The sequence below is a fragment of the Pygocentrus nattereri genome, chromosome 12 (assembly GCF_015220715.1).
Source record: "Pygocentrus nattereri isolate fPygNat1 chromosome 12, fPygNat1.pri, whole genome shotgun sequence".
NCBI classification, from domain to species: domain Eukaryota; kingdom Metazoa; phylum Chordata; class Actinopteri; order Characiformes; family Serrasalmidae; genus Pygocentrus; species Pygocentrus nattereri.
Window position 1 is genome coordinate 18,332,694 of NC_051222.1, and position 12,171 is coordinate 18,344,864.

The 12,171-nt window shown below is 38.0% G+C and overlaps 1 protein-coding gene across 10 annotated transcripts in view; it reads left to right on the forward strand.

Moving 5' to 3' along the window:
• The window catches only part of LOC108434751 (mitogen-activated protein kinase kinase kinase kinase 4), a 73,749-nt gene that overhangs the window by 41,614 nt on the left and 19,964 nt on the right, over positions 1-12,171 (forward strand). For all 10 annotated transcript variants that reach the window (XM_017710107.2, XM_017710113.2, XM_017710110.2 and 7 more), the window contains exons 4-12: positions 2,162-2,287; positions 3,397-3,507; positions 3,723-3,813; positions 4,090-4,220; positions 5,374-5,428; positions 5,690-5,768; positions 7,345-7,520; positions 7,924-7,996; positions 9,508-9,718. In XM_017710107.2, the coding sequence (XP_017565596.1) occupies positions 2,162-2,287; positions 3,397-3,507; positions 3,723-3,813; positions 4,090-4,220; positions 5,374-5,428; positions 5,690-5,768; positions 7,345-7,520; positions 7,924-7,996; positions 9,508-9,718 (1,053 nt within the window). The remainder of the gene's footprint in view (positions 1-2,161; positions 2,288-3,396; positions 3,508-3,722; positions 3,814-4,089; positions 4,221-5,373; positions 5,429-5,689; positions 5,769-7,344; positions 7,521-7,923; positions 7,997-9,507; positions 9,719-12,171) is intronic.

The window sequence follows — 12,171 nt, forward strand, 5'->3', positions numbered from 1 at the left end:
TCTGTGTCATACATGTACTGACTTTTAATCCAAACGGCCTGCTCTAACTGTTATTCAAGTCAGATCTGGCCACATTTGAGTTCCTTTACAATCATCCTGGACTCGCCTAGGCAAAAATAGTATTAGACTTATTAGAGAGAAAGGCATGGCAACTACCCCTCAATAAGCCTTTGTCAGCCTATGCCTCGCACACAAAGCGCATGACTCAGAGAGGAGCTGTGTTTTGAATTAGCTTTAATGGGTGTCAGAGCATTTGAGAGCTCAGCGGTGGTCGTCTTTCACAATGCCATTTTTCACCATATCCTGGCACATACTAGATAATGGCAGTGTGTAATCTGGTGGATCTGATGCCCAAGACATGATGTCAGGCTCAATGGTATTAGTACAAATTGTTTCTGAGACTTTAATTTAAGCAGTGTCCGTCATGATCAAGGCCAGAGTGCTGTGAATCATCTTTGTAAGCCTGATGGCTACTCCATCCTGAGTAGTCAAGGTCATTAAACATTTACAGTTCAAGTAGGGTAGGTGATACAACAGTGTTATCGCTATTGTGATAAATTGCATCACAATATGCTTTTATACTCCTTTGCATGTGTTCGGTATAATTAATACTTAACATCCTATAGCTACATGTATCCTAAAGACAGATTTAGACCACTTAGAGAGGTAAGTAACCAGTATGCAATAACTGTGTAAACTGCATCAGTTGGGAATCTTAAGGGTTTTGTTGGCCTTCAGAGGTCTGAGATTTTCTGTAGCTCTCTGTTAGGGGTGGGCCAGATCAGTGTTTTATATTTAGTATGAATTATGCAGTTGATCAGTGTTCTAGAAGTACTTGGTATATTCACGACATTCATAAAAGCAGATTGCGATCTAAGGTGTAATTTGTCACAGTATGCTTTTATGAATGTGTCAAAGATATAGTAAGTACTTCTAAAACACTGACCAGCTGCATGTTTCATTACAGAGAGATCATAGTCTTATTTAATTGAATTAATTATAATGAAATGTCTTTTACAAGCTTTACATGTTTGTGTTTAACCTGTAGTGGTCAAAGATACTAATGAGTACTAAGATAAGACCTAATTTTTAACAGAATTTTGACATTTATGGCCTGTGCCAAAGACCTAGTTTCAGTAGTCATGGTTTGCCATCAAACTACATATTAACAAATAAAAAAAAAAATTGGATGTTGGCCTGTGATGTAAATGTCTTGCATCATTTTTTTTATTATTATTTGCGTTATCCTTAAGTTCCTTCTTTAATGGTTTCATTTAGCAAAGTCTTGGGGAAGGAAAAACATGATTTATATGCTCATAGCCTTTTTTAAATGTTGCACTATTGCTTTGCTGTTGCATTCTTTCTGTTTCTGATACTTCTGAAACATCAAAAATGACATTTGTTTTATGTTGTATGTCATGAGAATGTTTTAAAATATGGTGATATTATGCTTTTACCATTTTGCCCACTCTTACTTTTAATCTAAAACTTTTGTCCTGAAGTTGTTGTGTTTAGGCCAGAAAATGCATATGCGAGTACTGCATAGCAAGGCACACCAATAAACTAAGAAAAATGTTCTCTTACCACATACTAATCAAAATGCTCAGCAAATGATGTAATGAGGCACTGTGAAGGGTATGCTGCCTTACATATGGTCTGTTTCCTCACAGTATCGTTTTAGAGATACTTCCTTTCTTTTCATTGCATTTGCACCCCACCACAGTATTGAATGCCTTTGCAAACGCAGCAAAAATTAGGCTTAGCGAATTGATTACGTCCTTAATTTTATTAGCCACGCTTAAATGGATTACACTCTTTTCTTGCCTTATTAAGTCTCCATAATGAAAACGCCTGTAAACTGTAGCGGAGGACAACGAAATTCATCCATGTTTAATCCCAAAATGCGCAGCCTGCTAATGAGGCTTAGAGAAGGAGTCCTGTAGACAAAAATTGCTTGCTTTTCAGTGGTTTTATCATTGGATAAAAATGTGTTTCTCCAACTGTGGTGATCCAGAGAATGGATTTGAGAGTGCATCTCTCACAGGCTGGATCACATGATCCCAATAGTGCCTATGTAAATAGTTTTGCACAAACTGTGCCCATGATGACTGCATAAGACTTAACTGCTGTACCCTTCTATCTCTTTGTTAATATGCTTTAGGATGAAGAGGAAGAGATAAAGCTTGAGATCAACATGCTGAAAAAGTACTCGCATCATAGAAATATCGCTACCTACTATGGTGCGTTCATTAAAAAGAGCCCCCCAGGACACGATGACCAGCTATGGGTAAGTACAAAGTATTTACAATAATAAGTGCAATATTAACTGTATCATTTGCTATTCGTTATTCTGATATTGGCTTTTGTACAGTGGTATCACAGAAGGCTGCTGTATGCAGTCTTTTTTTCTTTTTTTTTTGTGAGATCAACCAATCACAGCTAGGGCTACGTAATGGATTGACCATTTCTATGATTTTATTGTAGAATTAGGAAATGTGAACATTAAGGAGATCTTTTTTGCACACAGTTGAGTTAGCTCAACACCTATTAGGCCATGTTTACAGTGTGGAAAGTAACCGGTTAGTGTGGTATATGAAACCACCTCCCTGCACACAGAAGATCAGGGTTTGGTTACCCTTTTAGGCTGGAACGTCAGTGCTAAAGCAAATGCTCCTCTAAAGCTGGGTTTACCTGCTTTGCCTATTGGTCTTAAGATCTAGGGAAAAAAAGATTCACCGCCTCAAACAGCATCCCTTACAGCAGGGTTTAATAGTCTAAATCTACAAAGAGCTGTGGTGGCTGAAGGTTTTTATTCCAGTGAAGCAGAAATTCACAAGTCCACATACAATTGATTCATTTTATGAGGAGTGTTCCTGGGTTGGAATGAGAACCTACAGCCACACTGGCCCTCTGCAAACTGATGATCCCTGGCTTATATGAGAAATATATGAAACTGGTACAAAGAAGTTTGTATATCACTTTTCCTTGTGTTTATTTAATGACAAACAGATCTTGATTATTTGTAAATATGCTACTGCAGTAAAGTTTAATTACATGGTAATTATTTTTTACATTCCAGAATGTCTCATCATATTTAATAGACATTTAGGTCCAAATGTTTTTTCTGCTTGAAAAACTTTGTAATTTTAAAGAGTATTGAGAACAATAAAGTGTTTATCAGACTTAAATATATATAGTTTTTCTTTCCCTGTTGTCCATCCTCAAGCACACTTCGAGAGAATATTTCTGTTGTTGTTTTGATAGATCAGAGTAATAGCAATTTTAGTGTTTTGTCCGTATTGTGCAGCCCTAACCTTTCAAAATACTTGTTAGAGTAATGCAGTCTCTTTCTCCCTCCCTCACTCTCTCTCTGTCTCTTTCCCTCCCTCTCTCCAGCTGGTGATGGAGTTCTGTGGAGCTGGCTCAATCACAGATCTGGTGAAGAACACTAAAGGGAATAAACTGAAGGAGGACCAGATTGCCTACATTTGCCGAGAGATCCTTAGAGTGAGTGACTCTGACCACTCCTGTTAGAGTTTACCACTCTCTTGCTAACTTTTTCATTATCTATTCAGCTTCAAGCTTCTCAAACTTGTCTATATTCTACACTGTGCACTCAGGCTTACTTTCTTTTGTGTACAAATCAGTCACATCTAGGTTATGCAATCTTTTTTTTTCTTTTTTCTATACATCAATATCTGTCTATATATTTCTCACTTCAGGGTCTGGCCCACTTGCATGCCCACCATGTCATCCACCGTGATATCAAAGGCCAAAACGTTCTGTTGACTGAGAATGCTGAGGTTAAGCTGGGTGAGTCACAAGGCCCCTTGTGTGTCTTAACACTACATCATTAAAGTAGAACACCATACTGTATGTTGACCTGTGTCCACTGGTACTCCTTTTTATAAAAACTGTTATGGAGGTGTCATAGACAGTCATGATTGTTCTTAAAATCAAAAAAACTTCATAACAGATATCAGTAGAATATAGCCAATAAAATAAGGTTATTCTATATGGTCTGAATCCTCTGCAGTTATAGTCTGAAATTCCTTCCATGGCTAACTTTTCACTTATGATCTGTTCCAGTTGACTTTGGTGTGAGTGCCCAGTTGGACCGGACGGTTGGCAGACGAAACACTTTCATTGGCACACCTTACTGGATGGCCCCCGAGGTCATTGCCTGTGATGAAAACCCTGATGCGACATACGACTACAGGGTATGACTACTCTGTAAAATACCTCTGCCTTAATTTACTTCATGTATATTTCAACATTTCTGCCTCCTCTCAGGACCTTTCACACCCTTTAAAATTTTTTTTTTTCCAAAACACAAAAAAATTAAGATACAGAAAAAACGTAACTCATAACAACCATGAAGTACCTGGTACAGCACCAAAACTATTACTATCCGAGAAATAGAAAAGGCTTACGTCTTTAAGAAAATCGGTGTTCACTTTTGCTTGAAAAGGAATCAAATAAAAAGTAACAGCATTGCATTAACATTTTCACACCTCAGAAGATGAGCATCTGGACATGGTCTAAGGTTATATGTCCTGGTGATGAGCCTAAATTTGTGATGACTGCACAGTGAGAAGCAACCAATGAACGTCTAAGACTGAACTTTGGAAGTGTGGAATATGTCCCTGGAGTTTTCTTTGAAAAACTGAAAAGCATGAGGGCTTTAATGAATGTAATGGGTAGACGCACTTAATGCTGAAAGTATTCATTTCATATTTAGTTGTTGAGGATTCTGTGTAATTTTCTGTTTAAATGTTTTCTGCCTTTTCCTGATGCTTAAAACTGAATAAATTGTACTTAATTGCCATTTTGACTGAAAGTTAAACAAAGGGTGATCTCTTTTGAACAGTAATTAACAAACTTAACTGTGTGATGTGTCCTCATGCTATACCTATATACCATGCTTAGTTTCCCTCTTAATTAGCCAACAGGTACACTGGTGCCTAGGTCATAAAATACATAGCAGGAACATGTTTACTTTGTTCATTTGTTAATTAACAAATGTAAAAAGTATAATAAAACCCTTCTCACTTATGTCTGTATCAATGTGAAATGTTTCTTTTGAGGGTGATTTGTTTGACTTTGTCTATTTGGTCTATTTGGTTGGTCAAAATAAAAAATCTTAGTTGGAGACAAACCTTCTGCCTGTACTTTTAACCACAGCTCAAGGTTTAGATGGAAAACGATCCATTGTGCCTGCACCACAGGACCAGATTACTAAAACTGTGATCAATATGTTGTGCTGTGGTCAGTATGCTTTTTCATACACTCCTGTGGTGGTGGCTGCCTGAGGCTGCTCCATGTGCATTATTGTTTGCCAGCCTCTAATTGCAGCTCTCTCTCTCTCTGCAGAGTGACCTGTGGTCTTGTGGAATTACTGCTATTGAAATGGCCGAGGGAGCTCCCCGTGAGTACTTTAACACGTTTCTGTTTACTGCCTATAAGTCAGGGTGCACACATTATACACTGTCTTTCCATAGTGTCTAATTCCGACTCCTTATTTTTGTGTTTATTTCCTCTGACTCTTCATTTTCCCTTTACTCTTTTAGCTCTTCCGTAGTCTGTTCATATGTATGCATTTGCTCATGTTCAGTTGTTATTTAGCTTGAGGTTTCCATGCGTAATTTGTACGTAACTTGCTTGTTTTCTTCCTTTACTGCCCATCCAGCCCTCTGTGACATGCACCCAATGCGAGCACTGTTCCTCATCCCCAGGAACCCGCCTCCACGGCTCAAGTCGAAAACATGGTGAGTGACCTTGCTAGATGTCACACTTGTTCTCAGCTTCTCTTTTACTCAGCAGTTATATTACAGTACTTGCAGGTGCTTTATTGAAGATTTTAGTTGACTGACACCTTCAGTAACCGACTGCAAGCATAAAATCTGCGTCACACAGAATCTGGCCATGTAGCTGACCTGGCTCTTTCTGAATAGCCTCTGCAAAAGTGCTCAGAGGCCCAGCTCTTGTGCCACTTTGGTCAGGACGTGAGGAATGTGGTCGTGTTTTGTCTTACCAATGGCATGGTTGCACAGACCTAACAAAGTCCTAGCTGTGGAGCCTCCTGCAAAGACTTTAACTGCATATTAAAACTTATTTTATTTGACAAATCTATTTAAAAATAGCAAGGACAGATGGTAAAACTATCTGTTATCACTGCACATAGAATCTCCTATCATGGAAATAATTGGGGTAGTTTCTAATGTTGAGAAAGCCTTTCCTAGATTTTTAGTTAGATGGTTCTTATTATTTGCACTGACAGTAATGCCAAGTTTAAGAGTAGACCAAAAAAAACTTGCTTCGAATTGGGCCTGATGTGAGCCAGTATTGACATACCACTGATTTATCAATATTAGCAATACTCCAACCAAAACTGTTGATAAAGTACCAATTATTAATGACTTACAACAAACGGACACCTTTTGACATGAGAAGAAATATGTAGTTCTCATATGAGTTTATGTCTGGGGGTGGGGGGTTATGGGAGGGTATGCAGGGGTATGAGGGGGGTCGAACTTCTGCTTTTTTGCCCTCTGACTTGGTTGTCCCCCACTAATAATTGTCTGCTTTATGGCCATTCTTCAAGATCAGTTTCAGTTAGGCTTTTTAGGTCGATTTGAGTTCTCGTGGTTGCCACGTCTGGTGTAGTACTGACCACCTGTGGAAATTTTATTTGACAGTTCACACAACTCACAATTATATCACTTGGTAGGGCAATGTTTCTGTTCAGAATTTTTAGGTTCTGTAAATCACTGTCTGATGTTTTTCATATCAGTCAGGTGCTACTTTGAGCCACATTTCTTTGGTTAACAACTGTAGCACGCCTTCCCTGCCTAAACCACTGGCATCTACACAACCTGGCATACACAAAAGAGGGAAAAACCCAAAGCTCCCTTACTTCTCTCTCCTCTCATAACAAAGCTGACCTCAGTCCTCACATGTCAAAAGTGTTGTGATCTCTCATAATTTCCATGATTTAAGCTTCAGTAAGACTTCCCTAGCTATGCTATCCAGAGCAGTGAAATTCATAACCGGCCAAATCGAGCAACTACTTGCCACTTTCAGGCCTAACTTATCTCTGTCTGACTCACAACCACTTAAATATTTAGCCCAGCATGGTCACCCAGTATGCACAAATATGACGTTCCTTCAAAGATCTGTTTTCAGCATGTGTTGGTGTCAAGTAATTAGCTTGTTTGTGTGGCCCTGGCCAAACTTTTAACAATGCACTTTAATTTTTTAAGGTTTGTGTTTGTTTTTCAAAACTATTTTTTCTTTCTTTTTTTTCTTATTTTTATTTATTTTTTATTTATTTATTTTTTGTAGGTCCAAGAAGTTCTTTAGCTTCATTGAGAGCTGTTTGGTGAAGAACTATACCCAGCGGCCACCCACGGATCAGCTCTTGAAGCACCCATTCATCAGAGACCAGCCCAATGAGAGACAGGTCCGCATCCAGCTCAAAGACCAGATTGACCGCACCCGCAAGAGGAGAGGAGAGAAAGGTAAGACCTTACAGATTAGTTAAAGCTAAAGCAAAAAGGAACGCAGAGATGTTATTATTGCCTGTAATGAGGCCTAGCCATATTTAGGTAACAGGGATGAACAGTATGGAGCAAATAGAATAGCAACTGAAGACATTTATTGTTTCACTGTAAGCAACAGTATAGTCACATTAAAAAAATAATTAAAAACAGTTAAATTATATATATAAAAAATATTCTGTGTTACTGTGATAATTGTTAGTTGTTAATTGCAGTTAATTGTTTTAATTGACAGCCGTAGTATCATTATTTCTCATGTATATTTCATCATTCATTATATATGACAAAATAAGATTCCTCAACATCTACATTAGAATATGGACCCTATCTTATATAAAACCTGTTAATGAAACTCTCGTTGCAGATGAGACGGAGTACGAGTACAGCGGGAGTGAGGAAGAGGCAGAGGAGGTGCCTGAGCAGGAGGGAGAGCCCAGGTACTGTCACTATAATTTCTGAAGTATCTGCTGTTAGCTTCAGCTGTGACTGAGAATTTTATCTTCTTGTCTCTATATGAAGACTATGAAAAAGAGATACAGAGTCTAGAAGGACTGTAAAGTTCCTGGGTGTGAGAACATCCTCCATCCTGCAATGAATCTCTGCAGATATCTGCAGATGCAGATAGTGGTTTATACCTCTCAGCACTCAAAAAAAATGAAGAGTTTCAGGGAAGGAGAAAAGTAAGGGGTAACAAAGTGTTTGTATTAATTGTGGAACACATTTAACAGAACAAAAAAAGTACCAGTAGAACAAGTCATTCACTGTGTGGCGATAGTTGTTTCAGATTACAGGTGGGTGAAATGGTAGCAGAGGGCTACATGTTTTTATGTCCCATCCCATAACATTTTCCACGCCTTGTCACCTTTTGCCTGTAAATGTTAAATTAAGGTTAAATTTAATGCCAGATTCCCAGATATAGCATTGAACTAAAATGCAGTAGCAATGGTGAATCAGATTTGGAAGGTCTTCTTAATCTAGGTTTAGGCATAGTCTGGGTTTGGGAAACTGGTTCTTTAGGAATCATCAATGGTTCTTTTGAGCAGTCTTTTAAGAGAACAGGTTTGAGTTCTGTAATGAGTCTTTCAATTCAATGGCTTCAATCGAGTCGTCGTATGGAACATGTTGAACTATTGAAAGGTTCTTTAGAGAACTAAGTGTTTCTTTTATGGATTTTTGGCATCTTTGAGTAGCTTTTCTCTGAACTGTTAGAACATTCAATAACACTATTTTCATGGTCCGCTGTAGATTCTTTCAAGGTGCTCACCTTATTTTATTTTTAGCTGACATACAACTAAACCCAGTCCTAACCTTAATTTCATCACTGATTGATGATAAATTGGTTTTACAATATTAGATAAATTTGTAGATAAGCTATAGTGAGGTTCCAGTCAATCCTTAAAAAGTGTTGTAACATCAGAGATCAATTTTAAAAATGTAAGGTCATAACATATCTGAATGTTTTATTTTATACTATTAGAGATTACATTTTAAGAAAATGCCTAAAGCCTGGTTGGAAGATGTCATTGTGTATATTAAAGTCTTAATAATCTACCATCCAAAAATATCCAGCTCACCATGGTCTTCTGGTCAGAAGCTGACTGCTGAAAGGAACAGAGGGTGTGATGAAGTCTAGCACACGCAAATTGTGTAAGGAAAAGAAAAAAGAGAGGAAAGAGCAGTTAGTGGAGCTAGACTGAGAAGAGGGCTGCTGTGATAGGACATGTCGCAAATGTACTACATCTTTAAGCATATATCAGCATTTGATTTTCATTCTGTTTAATTAAAATGTTTAATGTTTGAGTTTTTGTGCATTGTTTGGTAGTGAAAGTAGTATTGTTTTATAGAATCACTAGGTCTTATATTTAAAAGCATTGTGCAGCCACCCTGTATAACATACTGTCAAGCTGGAAATCTTAAGTTTCTTCACAAACACTCTCTCTTAACACAGCTCCATAGTGAATGTGCCAGGTGAGTCAACGCTCCGACGAGACTTCATCCGCTTGCAGCAGGAAAACAAAGAGCGCTCGGAGGCTCTGAGGAGGCAGCAGCTCCTGCAGGAGCAACAGCTCCGCGAACAGGAGGAATACAAGCGCCAGCTGCTGGCCGAGCGTCAGAAACGCATCGAGCAGCAGAAGGAGCAGAGGAGGAGGCTGGAGGAGGTGAGGAGTGGGGTGAGGTGTTAAACACTTGTCTGTGGTAGGATTTGACAGGAGAACATTTATGAAATGTAATCTTTGACCTTGCAGTTTGATTTGATAACGGCTTTTTAGGAAATGGTTCATGCCTCATTAAATCTCAGATTTCATCACAAACCAAATAAAAAAATTTGATAGCCCAGGGATCTTATTTTGGTCCATACTTCATTTAATGTTATTGTTAAATATAATCAATTCTAACATTCCAAAACTGATGCAGTTAAATAATGAGTACAAGCTCGATGAACAAACAATATACTGTGCAATAGCTGTGGGGAGTGTGCGAATTCACTTTAGTGTGCTAAATATTGTACGCATACCTTTTGATAGTCTTTCTAATGTGGCACCACTAGTTTTTTTTTTTTTTTTTTTGTCTGTAGCCGTTCTAGAAAACTCTTGCTTCTCCAAGCAAGGAACACATTTGAATTCCTTATGTATCTTTACTTATCTCAGTCACATTACCATGTACAATGCAAGGCGAAAGACAGACCGACAGGTGCAGAAAAGAGGAGAGAAAAAGAGCTAACGAGGGAGCACGAAAGAGAGAGAGAGAGAGAGAGAGAGAGAGAGAGAGAGAGAGAGAGAGAGAGAGAGAGAGAGAGAGCACGCATAAGGTGCCCACACGTAACACACTGTGAAACTTGCACGCAACTTCAGTTGCTTGAAACCTACATGAAATTAAATTTCATTTCAGTCGCTTAAAGTTTCCTGTAAATAATATGTCCTGATTTAAAACATGGGCAAGGAAATAAAACAACAAAATTGTTTATTAGGCAGGTGAAAGGGAGACTCTCCTGGTAGTTTTTCATTATAAAAGGATTAATAAAGGAATATCTTATCTTATTATGTCTGTTTCCTATGCAATGATAATAAACAAAATGAGATTCTCAGAGCTAACATTCCTGTAGCCAACAGGATTGATTATCCTTGACTATATTTTAATCTGCTGTTATTGTGATCTGTGTAGCAAGATTCATGTTTTCCTCTGACACCCACTAATTTTAATACAAAAGGTGAAGTGGCGATTGTGGTGCGTGCCGTGATGAGGTTGCAGTGCTTCCAAGATACAAAGATGACCAAATTAAGTAACTGTAATAGCTACTTAACATAAAACTTCAAAGAAAAAATATAGGTATATATAGGTATAAATGGCAATGACAGCTAGACAAAAGATATAAAGAGAGTAAAAATGATGTAAACATATAAATTACACCTCACTGGTGAATTTATATAGCAAGAACCATAAGGTGCATCAAAATATTAACTAATTTGGCTGTTGAATTAATCAAATTGTGTGTAACTCTGTTTTTAAAGTGTTTTCATGACTGTTATGTAAGCAACAAGTATTGCAACTCACAGCATGGAACTACTTGCATGAAACTACATAAACAGGCATTTTGTGGGTTAACGTCAAACATTGCTGCAACAGAGTTTCAAATGAGATGCAAAGTGTCAGCTTTGTGGAACAAATTTCTTGAAATGGCCAGTCAGAACAGCAGTAATGCATCATGTTGAATGACATACTTTCAAACTATTGACATGATCAATAGACAAGAAAATGAAACATGAATAATAAAAATAACTGTTTTGGATGATTAAAAAGGAGCCCTAGATAGATAGATGGATATACAGATAGGGGAATAAGAAAAGCAATGACCTCATGGATGACTTTTATAATGAGAGCAATATGATGCATCAAAAATACAAGTTGCTGATTTGATTGCTTTGTGAAATTGTCAATTGCTCCAAAATTGCATTTCAGCTCTCAACATCTGACTAGTCTTATTAAAGGTTCACAGTGTAAAGCCAGACTTATTATGAAGAAACTTGGCTCCTCTTTTGCATCTTTGTGTGCGAGGAACATGGAAGCAAATGCATATTTATTTCTGTTTGCATATATGTGTTTGTGTACGTCTTGGGTCTCTGTTGCTGTTTTGTGTTTAAGCGAGGGTTTCATAGCAGATCCTCTGAGGCACTTTACTATAATTGGGTTTGGACTCAGTCTCAGAAGTAGGCCACAGAGGGTCAGGAAACTGGGAGGCCCATTATGTCTCCTTTCATTATCAACAGCAGCCCATCGCATGAAGATGAGGATCTGTTCATGTTTAGGAAAATTGCAAGCTGCCTGTGTGCATTGCGACTGCATATGTCTGTGCTCCTGTACTCCCGCCTTTTCCTTTGTTTATTTACATACTGTTAAAACCATTAAAGTCTAGTGTGGCTTTCTGGATCTGAACCACACTTATTAAATTATCCAAAATTGCTGCGGATACTATGTAAAATTATAATCAGACATGAGCGTTGATCATAGATCTAATGTTACATAGTCTGTTTGTTACATTAGCTTCACCGACAGCTCGTAACTTAGACCCACTTTTCCATTACCTAGTACTGTTTTGATTCCTCAGTTCTCTGCA